At 46.0% G+C, this 23,662-nt stretch overlaps 1 protein-coding gene across 4 annotated transcripts in view; it reads right to left on the reverse strand.

The window, feature by feature from the left end:
* LOC137252862 (uncharacterized) overlaps nt 1-20,511 on the reverse strand; it is a 631,431-nt gene extending 610,920 nt beyond the window's left edge. For all 4 annotated transcript variants that reach the window (XM_067788968.1, XM_067788969.1, XM_067788970.1 and 1 more), the window contains exon 1: nt 20,052-20,511. In XM_067788968.1, coding sequence (XP_067645069.1) covers nt 20,052-20,288 — 237 coding nt within the window. In that variant the 5' untranslated portion in view covers nt 20,289-20,511. The remainder of the gene's footprint in view (nt 1-20,051) is intronic.
* Nucleotides 20,512-23,662: the final 3,151 nt, after the last annotated feature.

Raw genomic sequence — 23,662 nt, forward strand, 5'->3', positions numbered from 1 at the left:
CTTAACTTCAATTTTTTAAGGCACAACCAGTTGTATAGAGAGTCAAGATCTTCTTGTGCTTTCTGCATTGCACAGTCGGCATATTTCTCACTGATGATGAGCAGTGCATCATCCGCAAATAGACGTATATTGCAATATTTTAAGCATTTTTTGATATCATTTATGTACAATGTAAATAGTATCGGTTACCGCCCTTTGCTTTCTGTCACTGAGATAGCTTCGGAACCATTCCAAAGTTTTTCCTCTGACACCAGTTTTGAACAACACATTCAACAATTCCCATCTATCAACTGTTTCAAAACCCGTTTCCAGTCTAAGAAGACAGACACCACAACTTTTTTATCTGATGTATCTTCTTTCCATTCTGCAATAACCATGTTGAGTGCTGTTTCACAAGAATGGCTCTTCCTGAATCCAGACTGTTCTGGTATGCTGGAGAAAAACGGACTTTCATGAACGTTAAAAAAGGAAAGTGGGACGAATACAAATCTTTTACAGACAACCTCTTTGTTGCCCTCCCTATCCCAACTGATGCCCGCCAGTGGGAGCGTGCTTTCCGCAAGGTCATTGAATCCGCGCACCTTTCATTCCCGCCGGGAGAATTCCCGAAATTCGGCCCCACTTCCCGGCGGAGGCCGCAAATTTAGCGAGAGAACGTGACCTTATAAGACAGCTTGACCCAGGCGACCCCCAAATAAGGGATATAAACCAACGCATCAGATTGTCATACCCGAAAAATGGAAAATGACATAGGTGAGTCGTATCGTCCGATATCTCTCCTATCGCCAGTGGCAAAGACGCTTGAAGCCATTTTGCTCCCTTATTTCCAAGCAAATTTGCAGCTAGCCCCTCATCAGCATGGCTTCAGAAAACTCCATAGCACTACCACCGCGCTAAATGCCATTAGCACACAGATAAATTGCGGTTTAAATTAATACCCCCACCATAGAACAGTACTCGTAGCGCTAGACCTATTAAAAGCTTTTATACGGCCACCCATGGCTCGTTACTGCAAGACCTGGAAGGGTCTACCCTTCCCCCATGTCTTAAAAGGTGGACCGCAAATTATCTGGGTGGTCGGCAGGCATCGGTGCAATTTAGAAACGAAACATCAAAACCAAGGAGAATTAAACAAGGGGTGCCACAGGGTGGTGCCCTATTCCCACTTTTGTTTAATTTCTACATATCTAAGCTACCTTCACCACCGGAAGGAGTCACAATCGTTTCCTACGCCGATGACTGCAACCATGGCTCGTTACAGCAAGACCTGGAAGGGACTACCCTTCCCCCATGTCTTAAAAGGTGGACCGCAAATTATCTGGGTGGTCGGCAGGCATCGGTGCAATTTAGAAACGAAACATCAAAACCAAGGAGAATTAAACAAGGGGTGCCACAGGGTGGTGTCCTATCCCCACTTTTGTTTAATTTCTACATATCTAAGCTACCTTCACCACCGGAAGGAGTCACAATCGTTTCCTACGCCGATGACTGCACAATAATGGCCACAGGCCCAGGCCCAAAGATCGATGCGCTATGCAATAAAATAAACGACTACCTCCCTGATCTCTCCAGTTTTTTCGCCTCGCGAAACCTTGCATTATCACCGACTAAATCTTCCGCGACCTTATTTACAACATGGACGTCCCAAATGTCGACCATTTTGAACATCCACGTCGATGGCACTACGCTGCCGACTGTCCTACACCCCAAAATCTTGGGTGTAAAGTTTGATCAGGATCTACATTTTGGGGAGCACGCAGCCGCAATTGTTCCGAGAATTCAGAGCCGTAACAAAATCCCCAAATCCCTCGCTGGCAGTACTTGGGGACAAGATAAAGAAACGCTCATGACTACATACAAAGCAATTAGCCAGCCGATTACGTGCTACGCGTCACCCATATGGTCGCCAAGCCTAAAAATCACCCACTGGAAGAAACTACAGGCCCGCCAAAATACTGCTCTCAGAATCGCCACGGGCTGTCCTCTTATGTCCCCAGAACACCATCTGCATAATGAGGTGAGAATTCTCCCCATCAGGGAGAGAAATGAGATGCTGACCAAACAGTTCCTGTTGAATACCCAGAAATCTGGGCATCCCAACAGACATCTGATTGATGAACCAGCACCGCCTAGGGGCTTAAGGAGTCATCTCCGTACGCATTTTGAGGAAATACGGCACCTGAGAACCCAGCCGTATGAAGTGAAAAAACCCAGGCAGGTCCTTGGTGAACTCCATAAACAGGCGTCGGAACTTTATGCCGGGAATTGCCCGGTGAATCCAGTACTTAACGAAAATTATCCAAAACTCGCGGAAGAGGAACGCATACTCCCCAGGGAAACGCGTGTCACTCTTGCTCAACTTCGTTCTGGATACTGTAACAGGTTAAACTCTTACCTATCCAGAATCAACCCCGACATACAAAATGTATGCCCCGCTTGCAATGTGTCCCAACATGACACCAACCATCTCTTCAATTGTAATGTGGAACCAACGCCTCTAACACCCCTTTCCTTATGGTCCACCCCTGTTGAAACGGCAAGTTTCCTTGGACTCCCGTTAGAGGATATTGATGACAATTTGTGATCGGTCGGGGCTATTAGGTGGGGCGAGCATTGCTACAACAACAACAACAAAAAAAAACACAAGCAGGTTCTTGGTGAACTCCACAAACAGGCGTCGGACCTTTATGCCGGGAATTGCCCGGTGAATCCAGTACTCAAAGAAAAGTACCCAAAACTCGCGGAAGAGGAACGCATACTCCCCAGGGAACCGCGTGTCACTCTTGCTCAACTTCGTTCTGGATACTGTAACAGGTTAAACTCTTACCTATCCAGAATCAACCCCGACATACAAAATGTATGCCCCGCTTGCAATGTGTCCCCACATGACACCAACCATCTCTTCAATTGCAATGTGGAACCAACGCCTCTAACACCCCTTTCCTTATGGTCCACCCCTGTTGAAACGGCAAGTTTCCTTGGACTCCCGTTAGAGGATATTGATGACAATTTGTGATCGGTCGCGACTATTAGGTGGGGCGAGCATTGCTACAACAACAACAACAACAACACCAGAACATCTAGGAAAGGGGCACCACCCAAGGCAGGAGCTGCATTGGGCGGATGTCGCAAGCCTATATATTCTGTGCTGGCAAACGGTGCAAACGGAGGTAGGGACTAAGAGCCTGTTTCCCTGACCTACACGATTGCTGCAGGAAAGGAAGGGGGGGGAGACGGGGGCAGGGGCTGATGCTCAGCATTGCTACCGACTCTACTACGAAGGTAGTAGTTATGAGTGGTAGCAGCTGTTTGAGTTGTTGGCGCCGTGGGGCGCGAGCAGCAGCGGGTACTTGTTGTGGCTTGCTGAGCAGCGGGGCTGCTGGAAGGTAGTGGGGGCGCTTAGGCGTAGACTACGGGACGCCCTTGGGCGTGAACAACAAGGAGCCACAAAAGATTTATAAAAGTTACGTGGACGTCGGGTTTTGGGATCAAGCCCAGAACAACCTGTCCGATGCAACCATCCCTTGCACGAGACACACTGAACAGAGTATGACCGTCCTAAAACGATTCTTTTCCGGCAGATGCAGCAAGACCATTTCCCAGGACCGGGGTCAGGAGACGGATCCGGATTGTATTCGATGCCTTCCCGGAGTAAGAGAATATGGAGCAGTCCTGCTGCAAGAAGCTGCTGGGAGGATGACAATTTGTGGGAGGGACGCAACAAATTAAATGGGGTCACACTGAAATGACAGTCCTTGGTCGGGAAAAGTCCCGAGTCGCACCGGTACATAGAACCGGCTGCCTTGGGAAGCGCCGGCATAAAGGTCCGACGCCTGTTTGTGGAGTTCACCAAGGACCTGCTTGTTTTTTCGCTTCATACGGCTGGGTTCTCAGGTGCCGTATTTCCTCAAAGTGCTTACGGAGGTGACTCCTTAAGCCCCTAGGTGGTGCTGGTTCATCAATCAGATGTCTGTCGGGATGCCCAGGTTTCTGGGTATTCAACAGGAACTGTCTGGTCAGCATCTCATTTCTCTCCCTGATGGGGAGTATTCTCGCCTCATTATGCAGGTGGTGTTCTGGGGACATAAGAAGACAGCCCGTGGCGATTCTGAGAGCAGTATTTTGGCAGGCCTGTAGTTTCTTCCAGTGGGTGATTTTTAGGCTTGGCGACCATATGGGTGACGCGTAGCACGTAATCGGCTGGCTAATTGCTTTGTATTTAGTCATGAGCGTTTCTTTATCTTTTCCCCAAGTACTGCCAGCGAGGGATTTGAGGATTTTGTTACGGCTCTGAATTCTCGGAACAATTGCGGCTGCGTGCTCACCAAAATGTAGAACCTGATCAAACGTCACACCCACGATTTTGGGGTGTCGGACAGTCGGTAGCGTAGTGCCATCGACGTGGATGTTCAAAATGGTCGACATTTGGGGCGTCCATGTTGTAAATAAGGTCGCGGAAGATTTAGTCGGTGATAATGCCAGGTTTCGCGAGGCGAAAAAACTGGAGAGATCGGGGAGGTAGCCGTTTATTTTATTGCATAGCGCATCGATCTTTGGGCCTGGGCCTGTGGCCATTATTGTGCAGCCATCGGCGTAGGAAACGATTGTGACTCCTTCCGGTGATGAAGGTAGCTTAGATATGTAGAAATTAAACAAAAGTGGGGATAGGACACCACCCTGTGGCACCCCCTGTTTAATTCTCCTTGGTTTTGATGTTTCGTTTCTAAATTGCACCGATGCCTACCGACCACCCAGATAATTTGCGGTCCACCTTTTAAGACATGGGGGAAAGGGTAGACCCTTCCAGGTTGACCGTGACCAGCCATGGTTGACCGTATCAAAAGCTTTTGATAGGTCTAGCGCTACGAGTACAGTTCTATGGTGGGGGTGTAGATTTAAACCGCAATTTATCTGGGTACTAATGGCATTCAGCGCGGTGGTAGTACTATGGAGTTTTCTGAAGCCATGCTGATGAGGGGCTAGCTGCAAATTTGCTTGGAAATAAGGAAGCAGAATGGCTTCAAGCGTCTTTGCCACTGGCGATAGGAGAGATATCGGACGATACGACTCACCTATGTTAGCTGGTTTCCCAGGCTTTAGTAGCGGGACCACCTTGGCCATTTTCCATTTCTCAGGTATGACAAAGGTGGACAGAGACAGATTGAAGACATGTGCTAAATATTTGAACCGCTCTTTCCCTAGGTTTTTAAGCATCGGCATGGCTATGCCGTCTGGGCCCACTGCTTTGGATGGTTTAGCACGACCAATGGCGTCCTCAACCTCTTTAGCGGTGATGGTGATTGGTGACGCGCTGAATTTGTGTTTATGTGCGCGTCTATTGGCTCTCCGTCTATCTTTGTCGACCGTAGGATGCATTATATATTGTCGGCAGAAAGCGCTCGCGCATTTTTTCGCGTCCGACAGCACTTTGTCGTCAAAGGCGATGGAAACTTTGTCTTTGTGCTTAGTCGGATTCGATAGGGACTTTACGGTGGACCAAAGTTTACCCACACCGGTAGAGAGGTTACAACCTCTTAGGTGCTCCTCCCATTTCGCCCGCTTGTGTTCATCTACAAGCAATCTGATGGGTTGGTTTATATCCCATATTTGGGGGTCGCCTAGGTCAAGCTGTCTTATAAGGTCACGTTCTCTCGCTAAGTTTGCGGCCTCCGCCGGGAAGTGGGGCCGGATTTCGGGAATTATCCCGGCGGGAATGAAATGTGCCGAGGCGGATTTAATGACCTTACGGAAGGCACGCTCCCCTTGGCGGGCATCAGTCGGGATAGGGAGGGCAGCTAGGCGGCTGTCTGTAAAGGATTTATATTCTTCCCACTTTCCTTTTTTGAAGTTTATGAAAGTGCGTTTTTCAGTGACGATGAAGTCGGCGGTACGCTCAAGCGAAATAAGTATGGGCAGGTGGTCGGATGCCAATGTTACCATCGGCTGCCAGTTGACGCAGTTTACGAGTTCTGCGCTCACGATTGAGATATCTGGCGAGCTGTGACAGCTTCCTACCATACGTGTGGGGGCGTCTCCGTTTATTGTGCAGAACGTCGTTTCTTCTATTTGATCCGCCAACATCTCACCCCTACTGTCCGCCCGCATGTTTGAATGCCATAGATCATGATGGGCATTGAAATCGCCTAAGATAATGCGATTGTTGCCAGTGAGTAAGGCCCTGATATTAGGGCGGTATCCACTGGGGCAACAGATGGCAGGAGGGATGTAGATGTTGATGATTTCTAGGTTTGCATCGCCTGACCGGACAGATAGGCCTTGACGTTCTAAGACATTGTCCCTGCGGTCGATGCCAGGATCAAATATACAATATTGCACAGAGTGGTGTATGATAAACGCGAGACCGCCTCCATTTCCGCTTTCGCGGTCTTTCCTGTGGACGTTATACCCAGAGCAGGTCTGCAATGCAGATCTTGCTGTGAGTTTAGTCTCTTGAATCGCAGCAATGCGGATGTTATTCCGCTTCATGAAATCGACTATCTCCGTAATCTTCCCAGTTAGTCCATTACAGTTTAACTGCAGAATTCTGAAGTGCATGAGGGGAGACGTCGCCACTCTGGGGGTAAGTGACGGGTGACTACGCCTGGGTTGTGGAAGGCCATGACGCAATTGCTGTTGTGGCCCGAGGACTGGGCGTCCTTGGGCAAGCATTGGGTACCCGGATAATTTGGGTTTGCGGCCTGGCAACATGGCGCGATGAAACCCGTCGGGGGGTTGCCGTCGCGGAGACCAGAACATCTAGGGAAGTGGCACCACCCAAGGCAGGAGCTGCATTGGGCGGATGTCGCAAACATATATATTCTGTGCTGGCAAACGGTGCAAACGGAGGTAGGGACTAAGAGCCTGTTTCCCTGACCTACACGATTGCTGCCGGAAAAGAGGGGAGGAGAAGACGGGGGCAGGGGCTGCTGCTCAGCGTTGCTTCCGACTCTACAAGGAAGATTGTAGTTATGAGTGGTAGCAGCTGTTTGAGTTGTTGGCGCCGTGGGGCGCGAGCAGCAGCGGGTACTTGTTGTGGCTTGCTGAGCAGCAGGGCTGCTGGAAGGTAGTGGGGGGGCCGCTTAGACGTAGACTACGGGACGCCCTTGGGCGTGAACAGCAAGGAGCCACAAAAGATTTATAAAAGTTACGTGGACGTCGGGTTTTGGGATCAAGCCCAGAAAAACCTGTCCGATGCAACCATCCCTTGCACGAGACACACTGAACAGAGTATGACCGTCCTAAAAAGATTCTTTTCCGGCAGATGCAGCAAAACCATTTCTCAGGACCGGGGTCAGGAGACGGACCCGGATTGGATTCGATGCCTTCCCGTAGTAAGAGAATATGGAGCAGTCCTGCTGCAAGGAGCTGCTGGGAGGATGACAATTTGTGGGAGGGACGAAACAAATTAGATGGGGTCACACTGAAATGACAGTCCTTGGTCGGGAAAAATTCCGAGTCGCTCCGGTACATAGAACCGACTGCCTTGGGAAGCGGAAGCGTTTCTTCATCTTTTCCCCAAGTACTGCCAGCGAGGGATTTGAGGATTTTGTTACGGCTCTGAAATCTCGGAACAATTCGGCTGCGTGCTCACCAAAATGTAGATCCTGATCAAACGTCACACCCAAGATTTTGGGGTGTAGGACAGTCGGTAGCGTAGTGCCATCGACGTGGATGTTCAAAATGGTCGACATTTGGGACGTCCATGTTGTAAATAAGTTCGCAGAAGATTTAGTCGGTGATAATGCCAGGTTTCGCGAGGCGAAAAAACTGGAGAGATCAGGGAGGTAGCCGTTTATTTTATTGCATAGCGCATCGATCTTTGGGCCTGGGCCTGTGGCCATTATTGTGCAGTCATCGGCGTAGGAAACGATTGTGACTCCTTCCGGTGGTGAAGGTAGCTTAGATATGTAGAAATTAAACAAAAGTGGGGATAGGACACCACCCTTTGGCACCCCTTGTTTAATTCTCCTTGGTTTTGATGTTTCGTTTCTAAATTGCACCGATGCCTGCCGACCGCCCAGATAATTTGCGGTCCACCTTTTAAGACATGGGGGAAGGGTAGACCCTTCCACGTCATGCAGTAACGAGCCATGGTTGACCGTATCAAAAGCTTTTTATAGGTCTAGCGCTACGAGTACTGTTCTATGGTGGGGTTTGGATTTAAACCGCAATTTATCTGGGTGCCAATGGCATTTAGCGCGGTGGTAGTGCTATAGAGTTTTCTGAAGCCATGCTGATGAGAGGCTAGCTGCAAATTTGCTTGGAAATAAAAATGGCTTCAAGCGTCTTTGTTACTGGCGATAGGAGAGATATCGGACGATACGACTCATCTATGTTAGCTGGTTTCCCAGGCTTTAGTAGCGGGACCACCTTGGCCATTTTCCATTTCTCAGGTATGACAAAGGCGGAAAAAGACACGTTCAAGACATGCGCTAAATATTTGAAACCCTCTTTCCCTAGGCTTTTAAGCATCGGCATGGCTATGCCGTCTGGGCCCACTGCTTTGGATGGTTTAGCACGACCAATGGCGTCCTCAACCTCTTTAGCGGTGATGGTGATTGGTGACGCGCTGAATTTGTGTTTATGTGCGTGTCTATTGGCTCTCCGTCTATCTTTGTCGACCGTAGGATGCATTATATATTGTCGGCAGAAAGCGCTCGCGCATTTTTTCGCGTCCGACAGCACTTTGTCGCCAAAGGCGATGGAAACTTTGTCTTTGTGCTTAGTCGGATTCGATAGGGACTTTACGGTGGACCAAAGTTTACCCACACCGGTAGAGAGGTTACAGCCTCTTAGGTGCTCCTCCCATTTCGCCCGCTTGTGTTCATCCACAGGCAATCTGATACGTTGGTTTATATCCCTTATTTGGGGGTCGCCTGGATCAAGCTGTCTTATAAGGTCACGTTCTCTCGCTAAGTTTGCGGCCTCCGCCGGGAAGTGGGGCCGGATTTAGGGAATTCTCCCGGCGGGAATGAAATGTGCCGAGGCGGATTTAATGACCTTACGGAAGGCACGCTCCCCTTGGCGGGCATCAGTCGGGATAGGGAGGGCAGCAAAGCGGCTATCTGTAAAGGATATATATTCTTCCCACTTTCCTTTTTTGAAGTTTATGAAAGTGCGTTTTTCAGTGACGATGAAGTCGGCGGTACGCTCAAGCGAAATAAGTATGGGCAGGTGGTCGGATGCCAATGTTACCATCGGCTGCCAGTTGACGCAGTTTACGAGCTCTGCGCTCACGATTCAGATATCTGGCGAGCTGTGACAGCTTCCTACCATACGTGTGGGGGCGTCTCCGTTTATTGTGCAGAACGTCGTTTCTTCTATTTGATCCGCCAACATCTCACCCCTACTGTCCGCCCGCAAGTTTGAATGCCATAGATCATGATGAGCATTGAAATCGCCTAAGAAAATTCGATTGTTGCCAGTGAGTAAGGCCCTGATATTAGGGCGGTATCCACTGGGCAACAGGTGGCAGGAGGGATGTAGATGTTGATGATTTCTAGGTTTGCATCGCCTGACCGGACAGATAGGCCTTGACGTTCTAAGAAATTGTCCCTGCAGTCGATGCCAGGATCAAATATATGATATTGCACAGAGTGGTGTATGATCAACGCGAGGCCGCCTCCATTTCCGCTCTCGCGATCTTTTCTGTGGACATTATACCCAGAGCAGGTCTGCAATGCAGATCTTGCTGTGATTTTAGTCTCTTGAATCGCAGCAATGCGGATGTTGTGCCGCTTCATGAAATCGACTATCTCCGTAATCTTCCCAGTTAGTCCATTACAGTTTAACTGCAGAATTCTGAAGTGCATAGGGGGAGTCGTCGCCACTCTGGGGGTAAGTGACGGGGGACTACGCCTGGGTTGAGGAAGGCCAGGACGCAATTTCTGTTGTGGCCCTGGGACTGGGCGTCCTTGGGCAAGCATTTGGGTACCCGGATGATTTGGGTTTGCGACCTGGCAACATGGCGCGATGAAACCCGTCAGGGGGTTGCCGTCGCGGAGACCAGAACATCTAGGAAAGTGGCACCACCCAAGGCAGGAGCTGCATTGGGCGGATGTCGCAAACATATATATTCTGTGCTGGCAAACGGTGCAGACGGAGGTAGGGACTAAGAGTATGTTTCCCTGACCTACACGATTGCTGCCGGAAAAAAAAGGGGGGGGGGGGGGAGAAGACGGGGACAGGGGCTGCTGCTCAGCATTGCTACCGACTCTACTACGAAGATAGTAGTTGTGAATGGTATCAGCTGTTTGAGTTGTTGGCGCCGTGGGGCGCGAGCAGCAGCGGATACTTGTTGTGGCTTGCTGAGCATCGGGCCTGCTGGAAGGTAGTGTGGGGGGGGGGGGCGTCGGGTTTTGGGATCAAGCCCAGAACAACCTGTCCGATGCAACCATCCCTTACACGAGACACACTGAACAGAGTATGACCGTCCTAAAGATTCTTTTCCGGCAGATGCAGCAAAACCATTTCTCAGGACCGGGGTCAGGAGACGGACCCGGATTGGATTCGATAACTTCCCGGAGCAAGAGAATATGGAGCAGTCCTGCTGCAAGGAGCTGCTGGGAGGATGACAATTTATGGGAGGGACGCAACAAATTAAATGGGGTTACATTGAAATGACAGTCCTTGGTCGGGAACAAGCCCGAGTTGCTCCGGTACATAGAACCGACTGCCTTGGGAAGCGTATTGTATTTGTAATGGTGTATTATTCAGACATTTGCAAATTACATTTTCTTCACTGTTTGTGGAAAACGCAACATCGGGAGCAACGCAAAGGGGAAAACGAAACTTTTTCCTACTCGTCACTTTCGTAATTTTTTGTTTCTGCTTTCAAGTGTTGATTCTTAAATTATTTTTACTTTTTGCTGTTCCAGTTCTATGCTATTTTTTACACAATTAATAGCTAATGTGTTTGCCAATTAGTTTTTCGTTTACGTGGAAATGATTTTATGCCCGAATTTTAGGTAAATTTAAGGAATAATTAATTTTTTTTGACACGATTTTTCTGCTCGCTGTCGCTGTCAATTGTTACTAATATAATAAAAGATTCGCACAGGATCGCCAAATGTATAATCACATCAAACGTATAATAAGATATATAAATTTTTTTTAAATTTTTTTTATATTGATTTGAAGTTTTTAATATTATTAATCAACAATTTCTTTTTGAGGTAATTCAAAAATGTTCATGTTAAAAAGAAAACTCAATTAAAAATTACTTAAAAATTAAAGTACAAAGTATATAACAAAATAGTTAACACTATAACCATCACCCCCACAGAGGTTGAAGCAGGAGGCCAAGCCCTCCAAGTCGATAGGCGCCGCCGGAATAGCCATGCCAATGCCTAAACACCTTGGCGATTGGGGAATAATATACCTTACATATGTTTGCAAATTGTCACTGGAATCCTTCGTTTTTTCCGAAAATTGGAAAATGGCAAAGATAATCCGGCTACTAAAGCCTGGCAAACCAGCTAACGAAAGCGAGTTGTTGTTGTTATTGTAGCGATAAAATTGCTCCCCGAAGGCTTTGGGGTGTTCTCGAAGTGATGGTCCTTTGCCGGATACAGATCGGGTACGCTCCCGCACCACAGCACCATTAAGGTGCTGGACCAACAATCTCGGGAACGGTTTATGTGGCCACTTAAACCTTCAGGCCATCCCCTCCCTCCCCACCCCCAAGTTCCATGAGGAGCTTGGGGTCGCCAGAGGCTCGTCTGTTAGTGAAACAAGATTCGCCGCGGATAGTGAGGTTGACATTTGGGTTTGGAGAAGCTGTATATTGCGCTGGCAACCTGAAGGGTTTGCCCTACACAGCCCCTTGAATCTGGTATTTGGTCGCCTCTTATCTGTTTGTATTTGTATTATTTGAAAATTTGTTCCTAGCACAATAATTTTGACAAATTATTTATCAGTGCTAGTGAGCTATAAAAATTGAACATTTATAATAATAAATTAGATTAATCAAATTAAATTAAATATAACAGATAACAGGTAAATATTTATGTATGTAGATATAATCTTAAAACTAAAGAAAAGTAATTAATAAATTTTTGTTGTTATATCGGCCTACTGATTTGATATTCGAGGGATTCAAGGGGTTGTGTAGCGCAATATATAGCTTCTCCAACCCAATTGTCAACCTCACCTTCGAGCGGCGAATCCCGTTTCACTAACAGACTAGGCTCTGGCGACCCCACGCTCCTCATGGAACTTGGGGGTGGGGAGGGAGGGATGGCCTGAAGGTTTAATGTGGCCATATAAATCGTTCCGAGATGGTCGGGCCAGCACCTTAATGGTGCTGTGTTACCGGAGCGTATCGGATCTGTATCCGACAAAGGACCATCACATCGATAACACTCCCCAAAGCCTTCGGGGAGTACCTAATCGCTACAACAACAACAACAACAACATCGCGGGTTCGAATCGAACTCAAGGCCTAACAATAATTTTTATCATTATTGTTATGATAAATTTTTTCTTAATTGAAAAATTTTTTTTTTAAATTAGAATAGAAGAAAAAAAATTTAGACAACTGCCAAAGCTCGCTGTATAGATCCATTCGGGAACTGCTAAATTCCTTCATCGGCAACGTTGAGGCGCCGCTGCTATAACCATTCAGCCATCAAAAAAAAAAAAAAACTAAGTCCCAACCATTCTTGGCAACATCCGGGGTACCTCAGGGTAGCATTCTTGGTCCTCTTTTATTTGTGCTTTTTATTAATGACATTGGTTCCTGCTTTAATTCGTCTGATTTCCTTTTATATGCAGACGATCTTAAGATTTTTCGTAGAATTAATGGCCCGTCAGATGCAGTGCTCCTACAAAATGATCTAAATAATCTTGTTGCTTGGTGTAATGCCAATAGTCTCCACTTAATGTCAAAAAATGCTTTCAAATGTCTTTTTCTAAGTCGTCTACCCTGCATACCACGCCCTATGGTATTTCAGGTGTTCCACTGGCTTCTGTCAAAGAAGTTATTGATCTAGGTGTTGTCTTCGACACCTCGAAGGAAGTCATATCTGTTATGTCCTTCCGAAGGCTTACAGAAACCTTGCCTTCCTTCGCAGATATGCAAAAGACTTTAAGGATCCCTATACCAGGAAGGCACTTTTTATCTCTTTAGTTCGCTCAAAATTAGAATACGCCTCAGTTGTCTGGAATCCTATCTATAGTGGCCACTCTGCCAGAATAATGAGAGTTCAAAGAAAATTCATTAGATTTTGCTTATTTTCTATTAACTTTGACGATCCAACCCCTACCTATTACTCGCGATGCATACTTATCAATATCCAGTCTCTTGAAATCCGGAGAACTGCGCATCTACTAATGTTTGTTATGATCTCATCACTGGCTCTTTGGATTTCTCAGCTCTTCTAGCTAAAGTTAATTTTAATGTACCTAATAGATGTCTTCGTACTTTCTTGCCCTTTTACTTGCGTGTCGGTAGATCTAACTATTGCATGTTTGACCGATTTTCCGCGCACTTACCGAATTTAATAGACTCTCAGGGAGTTTCCTTCTTGATTTCTCTTTGTTGAGAAGTACGTTCAAGTCTTCTCTGGATTTGTGTTTGTAATTTATTTTTATTATTTATTTAACTCAATGTTATCTTTTTTCTTTATTATTTACACGGTAATTACATATATAAGTTTGACTATATAGTTTTTATATCTTTCTATTTGTTTGTATCTAGTCTGTAAGATTCTTTTCGATCACAGACTTAATAAACATATACATATACATACAAATAAAAAAGGAAGACACAGAGAAAGGAAAAGGGACTTAGAAATGAACATTTTAACAACAACAATTTGAGATCCAGTTTAAGAGTCGTTAAAAAATAATGTTAGCTCTTTTTTGAAGTGCAAAGCATTACTTAAGAGTCGAAGACTTGTAGGTAGGGAGTTCCAAGGACGTATTACAGTAACAAAGAATTGGCGTTCAGAGGTTAGCGTGCGGTATCTAATGTGCGTAAGAAGAAGCACCGATCTTGATGATTGCTGAAAAATAAGCTTACGATATAGATAGTCAAGTTCCTTCGTGTGTATCAATTTATGGAGGAAGATGTCGTTTACAACGAAAGCGAGTCTTATCGACCGCTATCACTCCTTTCGCCAGTAGCTAAGAGATTGGAAACGGTTGTTGTTGTTGTTGTAGCAATGCTCGCCCCACCTAATAGCCGCGACCGATCACAAATTGTCATCAATATCCTCTAACGGGAGTCCAAGGAAACTTGCCGTTTCAACAGGGGTGGACCATAAGGAAAGGGGTGTTAGAGGCATTGGTTCCACATTACAATTAAAGAGATGTTTGGTGTCATGTGGGGACACATTGCAAGCGGGGCATACATTTTGTATGTCGGGGTTGATTCTGGATAGGTAAGAGTTTAACCTGTTACAGTATCCAGAACGAAGTTGAGCAAGAGTGACACGCGTTTCCCTGGGGAGTGTGCGTTCCTCTTCTGCGAGTTCTGGATATTTTTCTTCAAGTACTGGATTCACCGGGCAATTCCCGACATAAAGGTCCGACGCCTGTCTATGGAGTTCACCAAGGACCTGCTTGTGTTTTTTCGCTTCATACGGCTGGGTTCTCAGGTGCCGTATTTCCTCAAAATGCTTACGGAGATGACTCCTTAGGCCCCTAGGCGGTGCTGGTTCGTCAATCAGATGTCTGTTGGGATGCCCAGGTTTCTGGGTATTCAACAGAAACTGTTTGGTCAGCATCTCATTTCTCCCCCTGATGGGGAGTATTCTCGCCTCATTATGCAGATGGTGTTCTGGGGACATAAGAAGACAGCCCGTGGCGATTCTGAGAGCGGTATTTTGGCAGGCCTGTAGTTTCTTCCAGTGGGTGGTTTTTAGGCTTGGCGACCATATGGGTGACGCGTAGCACGTAATCGGCTGGCTAATTGCTTTGTATGTGGTCAAGAGCGTTTCTTTATCTTTTCCCCAGGTACTGCCAGCAAGGGATTTGAGGATTTTATTACGGCTCTGAATTCTTGGAACAATTGCGGTTGCGTGCGCACCAAAATGTAGATCCTGATCAAACGTCACGCCCAAAATTTTGGGGTGTAGGACAGTCGGTAGCGTAGTGCCATCGACGTGGATGTTCAATATGGTCGACATTTGGGGCGTCCATGTTGTAAATAAGGTCGCGGAAGATTTAGTCGGTGACAATGCCAGGTTTCGCGAGGCGAAAAAACTGGAGAGATCAGGGAGATAGCCGTTTATTTTATTGCATAGCTCATCGATCTCTGGGCCTGGGCCTGTGGCCATTATTGTGCAGTCATCGGCGTAGGAAACGATTGTGACTCCTTCCGGTGGTGAAGGTAGCTTAGATATGTAGAAATTAAACAAAAGCGGGGATAGGACACCACCCTGTGGCACCCCTTGTTTAATTCTCCTTTGTTTTGATGTTTCGTTTCTGAATTGCACCGATGCCTGCCGACCACCCAGATAATTTGCGGTCCACCTTTTAAGACATGGGGGAAGGGCAGACCCTTCGAGGTCTTGCAGTAACGAGCCATGGTTGACCGTATCAAAAGCTTTTGATAGGTCTAACGCTACGAGTACTGTTCTATGGTGGGGATATTGATTCAAACCGCAATTTATCTGGGTGCTAATCACATTTAGCGCGGAGGTAGTGCTATGGAGTTTTCTGAAGCCATGCTGATGAGGGGCTAGCTGCAAATGTGCTTGGAAATAAGGGAGCAAAATGGCTTCAAGCGTCTTTGCCACTGGCGATAGGAGAGATATCGGACGATATGACTCACCTACGTTAGCTGGTTTCCCAGGCTTTAGTAGCGGGACCACCTTGGCCATTTTCCATTTCTCGGGTATGACAAAGGTGGAAAGAGACAGGTTGAAGACATGCGCTAAATATTTGAAACCCTCTTTCCCTAGGTTTTTAAGCATCGGTATGGCTATGCCGTCTGGGCCCACTGCTTTGGATGGTTTAGCGCGACCAATGGCGTCCTCAACCTCTCTAGCGGTGATGGTAATTGTTGACGCGCTGAGTTTGTGTTTATGTGCGTGTCTATTGGCTCTCCGTCTATCTTTGTCGACCGTAGAATGCATTATATATTGTCGGCAGAAAGCGCTCGCGCATTTTTTCGCATCCGACAGCACCTTATCGCCAAAGGCGATGGAAACTTTGTCTTTGTGCTTAGTCGGATTCGATAGGGACTTTACGGTGGACCAAAGTTTACCTACACCGGTAGAGAGGTTACAACCTCTTAGGTGCTCTTCCCATTTCGCCCGCTTGTGTTCGTCCACAAGCAATCTGATGCGTTGGTTTATATCCCTTATTTGGTGGTCGCCTGGATCAAGCTGTCTTATAAGGTCGCGTTCCCTCGCTAAGCTCGCGGCCTCCGCCGGGAAGTGGGGCCGGATTTCGGGAATTCTCCCGGCGGGAATGAAATGTGCCGAGGCGGATTCAATGACCTTACGGAAGGCACGCTCCCCTTGGCGGGCATCAGTCGGGATAGGGAGGGCAGCAAAGCTGCTGTCTGTTGCAGATTTATATTCTTCCCACTTTCCTTTTTTGAAGTTTATGAAAGTGCGTTTTTCGGTGACGATGAAGTCGGCGGTACGCTCGAACGAAATAAGTATGGGCAGGTGGTCGGATGCCAATGTTACCATCGGCTGCCAGTTGACGCAGTTTACGAGTTCTGCGCTCACGATTGAGATATCTGGCGAGCTATGACAGCTTCCTACCATACGCGTGGGGGCGTCTCCGTTTATTGTGCAGAACGTCGTTTCGTCTATTTGATCCGCCAACATCTCACCCCTACTGTCCGCCCGCAAGTTTGAATGCCATAGGTCATGATGGGCATTGAAATCGCCTAAGATAATGCGATTGTTGCCAGTGAGTAAGGCCTCGATATTAGGGCGGTATCCACTGGGGCAACAGGTGACAGGAGGGATGTAGATGTTGATGATTTCTAGATTTGCATCGCCTGACCGGACAGATAGGCCTTGACGTTCTAAGACATTGTCCCTGCGGTAGATGCCAGGATCTATATATAATATTGCACAGAGTGGTGTATAATAAACGCGAGGCCGCCTCCATTTCCGCTCTCGCGGTCTTTCCTGTGGACATTATAACCAGAGCAGGTCTGCAATGCAGATCTTGCTGTGAGTTTAGTCTCTTGAATCGCAGCAGATGCGGATGTTGTGCCGCTTCATGAAATCGACTATCTCCGTAATCTTCCCAGTTAGTCCATTACAGTTGAACTGCAGAATTCTGAAGTGCATGAGGGGTGACGCCGCCACTCTAGGGGAAAGTGACGGGTGACTACGCCTAGGTTGTGAAAGGCCAGGACGCAATTGCTGTTGTGGCCTTGGGACTGGGCGCCCTTGGGCAAGCATTGGGGTACCCGGATGATTTGGGTTTGCGACCTGGCAACATGGCGCGATGAAACCCGTCGAGGGGTTGCCGTCGCGGAGACCAGAACATCTAGGAAAGTGGCACCACCCAAGGCAGGAGCTGCATTGAGCGGATGTCGCAAACCTATATATTCTGTGCTGGCAGACGGTGCAAACGGAGGCAGGGACTAAGAGTCTGTTTCCCTGACCTGCACGATTGCTGCCAGAAAAGAGGGGGGGGGGGGGGGGGGGGGGGGGGGGGGGAGAAGAAGACGGGGGCAGGGGCTGATGCTCAGCATTGCTACCAGCTCTACTACGAAGGTAGTAGTTATGAGTGGTATCAGCTGTTTGAGTTGTTGGCGCCGTGGGGCGCGAGCAGCAGCGGGTACTTGTTGTGGCTTGCTGAGCAGCGAAGCTGCTGGAAGGTAGTGGGGATACGCTTAGGCGTAGACTAAGGGACGCACTTGGGCGTGAGCAGCAAGGAGCCACAAAAGATTTATAAAAGTTACGTGGACGTCGGGTTTTGGGATCAAGCCCAGAACAACCTGTCCGATGCAACCATCCCTTGCACGAGACACACTGAACAGAGTATAACCGTCCTAAAAAGATTCTTTTCTGGCAAATGCAGCAAAACCATTTCTCAGGACCGGGGTCAGGAGACGGACCCGGATTGGGTTCGATACCTTCCCGGAGTAAGAGAATATGTAGCAGTCCTGCTGCAAGGAGCTGCTGGGAGGATGACAATTTGTGGGAGGGACGAAACAAATTAAATGGGGTCACACTGAAATGACAGTCCTTGGTCGGGAAAAATCCCGAGTCGCTCCGGTACATAGAACCGACTGCCTTGGGAACGGTTCCCCTCCCTCATTTCACGGCAAATTTTCGCCTAGCGACGCACCAACATGGCTTCTGTAAAATGCACAGCACCAACACCGCGTTCAATGCCATTAACACTCAGATTAATTACGGGTTAAATCAGCAAAACCACCAACACAGGACGTTGCTCGTGGCACTTGCCCTGTCAAAAGCTTTTGACACAGTCAACCACGGCACGCTACTCCAAGACATAGAAGGCTCACACCTTCCTGCTTGTCTAAAAAGATGGACCGCTAATTACCTGAGTGGTCGGCAGGCGTCGGTTGAATTTAGGAACGAAATTTCTTAACCTAGAAAAATTAAACAGGGGTTCTACAGGGTGGTGTCCTATCCCCGCTTCTATTTAATTTCTACGTATCAAAACTCCCTTCCCCACCAGAAGGAGTCACAATCATTTCCTATGCTGACGACTGCACGATTATGGCTACACGACCTGGACCTTCAATCGATGAACTGGTCGCTAAAATAAACAGCTATCTCCCCGATCTTTCCGATTTCTTCACCTCGCGTAACTTGGCATTATCACCGACAAAATCCACGGCCACACTGCTTACGACGTGGAAGGAACATATGTCGCAAATATTGGACGTACGCGTCGATGGTGTCACACTACCGACTGTCAGTCACCCAAAGACCTTAGGGGTAACGTTCGATAATACTCTAGATGATTAGATTAGATTAGAAATAAGGTTTTTCAATTAGAAGAAAATTTTTCTAAGCGGGGTCGCCCCTCGGCGGTGTTTGGCAAGCGCTCCGGGTGTATTTCTGCCATGAAAAACTCTCAGTGAAAACTCATCTGCGTTGCAGATGCCGTTCGGAGTCGGCATAAAATCATGTAGGTCCCGTCCGGCCAATTTGTAGGGAAAATCAAGAGGAGCACGACGCAAATTGGAAGAGAAGTTCGGCCTTAGATCTCTTCGGAGGTTATCGCGCCTTACATTTATTTTTATTTTTTTCAAGGCTCATGCCACCGAGAAGGTTTCTAAAGTACAAAGTCGCAACAAAATCCGTAAGTCCAACAACCAACAACAACGATACTATGGCATGGTCACGGTTGGTTGAGGCCATATACTCCTGCTATCTGAAGGTTGGCCATGTGGGTGGTAGCTTAATTGGGCGAGTAAATTTGTATTGCATTACCCTCCTTTTCCGGCAAAGCATTCCAATTTTAGTCCCATGAAACAATGGGTATTTTTTACGTGTGCCAAAGTTTTACCAAATCATTAATCTTGCTTAATCCGCTTCTATAACCAATCGCTATAATCGGGGTTTCATAAAGTAGTCTTCTCATGGGTAATAGTCTAGTTGAGGGGTCGACTGCTAATACGCTACCAAAAATATCGAGAGAGGTGTCAAACGACGCGTATTAATCTCGATAACAATAATCCGATGGCGGAAAAGAAAAATTTTATCTCTGTCCGGAGATATTTGCATTTGAAGTTGGCGATTTCCATGTGGTTGTTGTTGTGTTTGTTTGTTGTGCATCACCGTGGCGGTAGCCACGGTTATACCACACACCCGGACTTGGCATGGCGTAGCCCAGGGTTATTGATTATAAACGCGGCCGAAGGCCGCCAACGCAGAAAGGTGTTCTGCGCAAAAATACTATTGATCCGACCCCAGATTTCGGAGGTACCCGCGGGTCTTTTTTCGGTTTTTCGTTAATATCTTTTGAACGCCTTCGGATTATTAATACTGATGTCAGGACTCGTCGTTTGACACCTCTCTCGATATTTTTGGTAGCGTATTAGCAGTCGACCCCTCAACTAGACTATTACCTTCTAATGTTATATCCTAACTTACCGTCAATGTTCCTCCCAATTTACAGCCAGCGCTACACAAATGATTTAGAGCATTCAAATAGCCGACCCAAGCCAAAGAGCAATCGTTAAGCGCTGTTTTGGTGGAAATTGAACCACTACTCACTGATATCGAAGAACCAGTGCTGCTTAATGAATCTCTTGGTGCATTTGTATTGACTGGCCCACAAGCACTATTATCTGCTTCAATATCCATTATAGGTCGAGATATTATTTTCATATGTTGCTTAAGCTTTTATTTTTAAACGTGGGATGCAGAGTTTCGTGTTTTTATACGATAACCAAAACACCAATTCGGCTGCCACTACTGTTTTCATATCATACAAAAAATAATAAGTAAAGGCCAAATCTTGAAAAAAAAAGGCCAAGCAAGCGTTTTATGCTTTTGTAATTACACAAATACAGCTGTAAACCATTGTAAACTATGTAAACAAGTAGCGCAACTAACAGCTGATCGCTGAAAATATGTACATACACAAACAGTACTAACGTCCATATTACGAAAATGTCTATTCATAGTGTACCTATACAAGTGTGTCAACTAAGCGATAAACGTCAAAACTACAAACAGCCTCGCTCACCTGATGCAAATCTCAAGTCTAGAGTTGCATTTTTGGTACGTAAGAGTACTTCAAGCTGAGTTGCATTTGATAGTTTAATAAAACTTTGAAGTATTTACAGATATTGCATATATTTCCGCGGAAATAAGAATACATACGGAAAGCAAAATGTATTTAAATTAGAGTCAAAATATAAAGCGCCACATGTGTAACATGGAAAAATTTCCTTTCTAAGGCTGTTTACACAAATGCATAAGGGAAAAATTATATAAACGCTTTGGTCGCTTCAAAGCAAAAATAACGTGCGGCGTTTTCGTATGTCGTTGTCAAACCGTAGGCACGCAACCAAAGCATTTATGTAAATTTTTCGATACTTCGAACGACAGATGAATTAATGAATGCAACACAGCCAAAGCGTCTGTGTAAAACCGCCTTAATTTTTGTAGCTGTGAAAGTCTCCTGCAAATAAAATGGTGCTGTAAGTGCAAACAAATCAAACTCCTATATCACACTACTTTATATTCTATGTATTTTTCTTGTATTTTCTCTTATTTTTTTTGTCGAGGGAGCCAATAAGGTTTCAGTACTGGTGTAAGTGTGTGAACTTTATTTAAAAAAAACTAACGAAATACAAGAAAAATACAACGTAGTTCGTTAAAAACAAACAAGCCAGTTTGTATTTCGATATGGTTTTTTGACATTAGGCCGTTTTTCCTTTTTTTTCTGACAAACGAAAATTTTGTTATTTTCTAAATTTTGTGCATAAAAACACAACTAAATTCAAAGTGTAAATTGTGTGTGCAAATGAGTTTTCAATAATTGTACATTTTTCAGTTGTTCATAGTTAAGGAATTGGCCTCCAGATTCTGGTGTTACACAAATATAGTGAACTTGGGTACAGAAATTCAAATAAAAAAGTTTTTTACCATAATTTGAAAAACTCTACGCTTTCTATGCTTTTTACACTTAAAGGATTAACCCTCCGTAATAAATTATTAAATAACTTTTAATGAAAATCAATAACTTTGAACTGAACACTTTTCGCCGTGATATAAAATTAAAATGCTGTGGAACAGGAGCAACACTTTTGTGACTACATAAACCCTTTTTCAATTTTTACGTCTCTACACAGAACCCTAATTGACCGTTTTCAACAGAAACAACGATGGCAACCCAGATTTTCCCGTTATGCTCACTTAAGCGAGTGCCAGTCAGAAAGAAGTCAACACACTTGTACTTGTACACTATGGCGCATATTCATAGTCGAAATAAAATAGGTTTTAAATTTAGTTGCAGCTTTTTTGACAGGTAGTTCATTGAAAATTATGTCAAAAAGCTGCAACTAAATTTAAAACCTATTTTATTTTGTCTACGATTATGCGCCTGTGTGTCTATGAAAAGTAAAGGCCCCTATTATGAGCATTATTCGATGTTCGATCTTCGCTGGCTATCGAACATCGAATATCGAATTTGAAATTGTTATTATGACACCTCGTCTCTTTCAAAATTTTCGTTGTGTATCTAATTTACAAACGAATAGAAATTAGTTGTCGACGCTGTATCGAATAGAAAAAGAATTGGGTAGTAACGCAGTTTAGGGGCCCCACCCTAAAGTTAGGCCAAGACTTTTCGAGTGAGGTATCAAAAGACGCGCATTTGCGTCTAGATTAAGAATCCGAAAGCGGAACGCGTGAAAAAAGTTAAACACGTTCAAAAGTTACATATGAAAGTGAACAGTCTAGCCAGCTTAGCAGGTAATAAAACAAGGTTTTGTTTGATATATAAAACATCTATATTTAGAAGAAATTTCTATAATAAAATTATGTTTTTATTTGAAAATGATTGCTAACTTATCATAAATCGAATAATAAGTCGAAAAATGTATTTTTGACAAAATACTTCAATTAAACTTTTTTTTTTACAAAAAAGGCTTAACTAAACATGCACAGTAATTCTGCGTAGAACACCCTTGGCGGATCCAGCACCGGCTGCGCTATGCACAGTAGTTCTGTTACGGTCTACGTCTACAATCCACTTGGGAGCGTACTCGCGCGAACACACCTAGTGATGGGGCGAAAGTTGCGATAAAAAGTATCGAAAAAAAAGGAAAAAAACAGACCGGCCATCACTAGCGGAAAATTGCCATGAGTTTCCGGAAGATAAAAAACTTCCACTTTTGGAAAAATTTGGTGATCACAAAACATCCTCGCCGTCTGTGCACATACGCTGGTAATTGTCCAGAAACTAGGAAAGAGTCGATAGCGCAAAGCACCGAAACCGTTCTTTCCGACAAATCTCGTTTCTACGCGTCTATTTTGGGTGGTAATAAACTCTGCATCGGTTGTGTTGTGTGGACACAAGGCCCAGTTGAAGTAGATCGGCGTTCGCAGTCACACTTAGTGAGATAAACCTCTTCCTCTACGTTTACGAAGAACACTACCACCTGCGGAAAAGCGTCCGACACCACTTCCGTCTCCAGGGCCAGCAGTACACTGCCGCGTAATACAATCAACGTCAAAGAGCCAAGTCATCCGGTTCATACAGGGTAGCGCGAAGCTTTATCGCCACCCGGTTCACTCGGTTACCTCGACCCAAAGCGCCCACCACCACCAACGGCGCCTACTATTATCAAGGGCATCACCATCAGTAGTACCTCCCCCAACCCTTCCATTAGCGCCAACAACGAGCGCAACAACCACCAGACGTACCGCCAGCACCAGCTGCAACGCACACAGCGGGGCCGCGAACATAGGCCTGCGGCCACTAATGTTAACACCTACAACAGGCGGTACCACCGACACCAATTCTAGCCGCATCTTTATCAGCTACGTCCATACCGGCTACAACAATACTAGCCGCATCTTTATCAGCTACGACCATAACGGCTACAACAATACTAGCCGCATCTTTATCAGCTACGACCATACGGGCTACAATATACCAGCTACAATGACAACCACAGGGCAGCGAACATAGGCCTGCGGCCAGGCCAATTGCGACAACGAATATCAGCGGTTAAAGCGGTGAGTTCGTT

This window comes from Eurosta solidaginis, chromosome 5 (assembly GCF_040869045.1).
Source record: "Eurosta solidaginis isolate ZX-2024a chromosome 5, ASM4086904v1, whole genome shotgun sequence".
Taxonomy (NCBI): domain Eukaryota; kingdom Metazoa; phylum Arthropoda; class Insecta; order Diptera; family Tephritidae; genus Eurosta; species Eurosta solidaginis.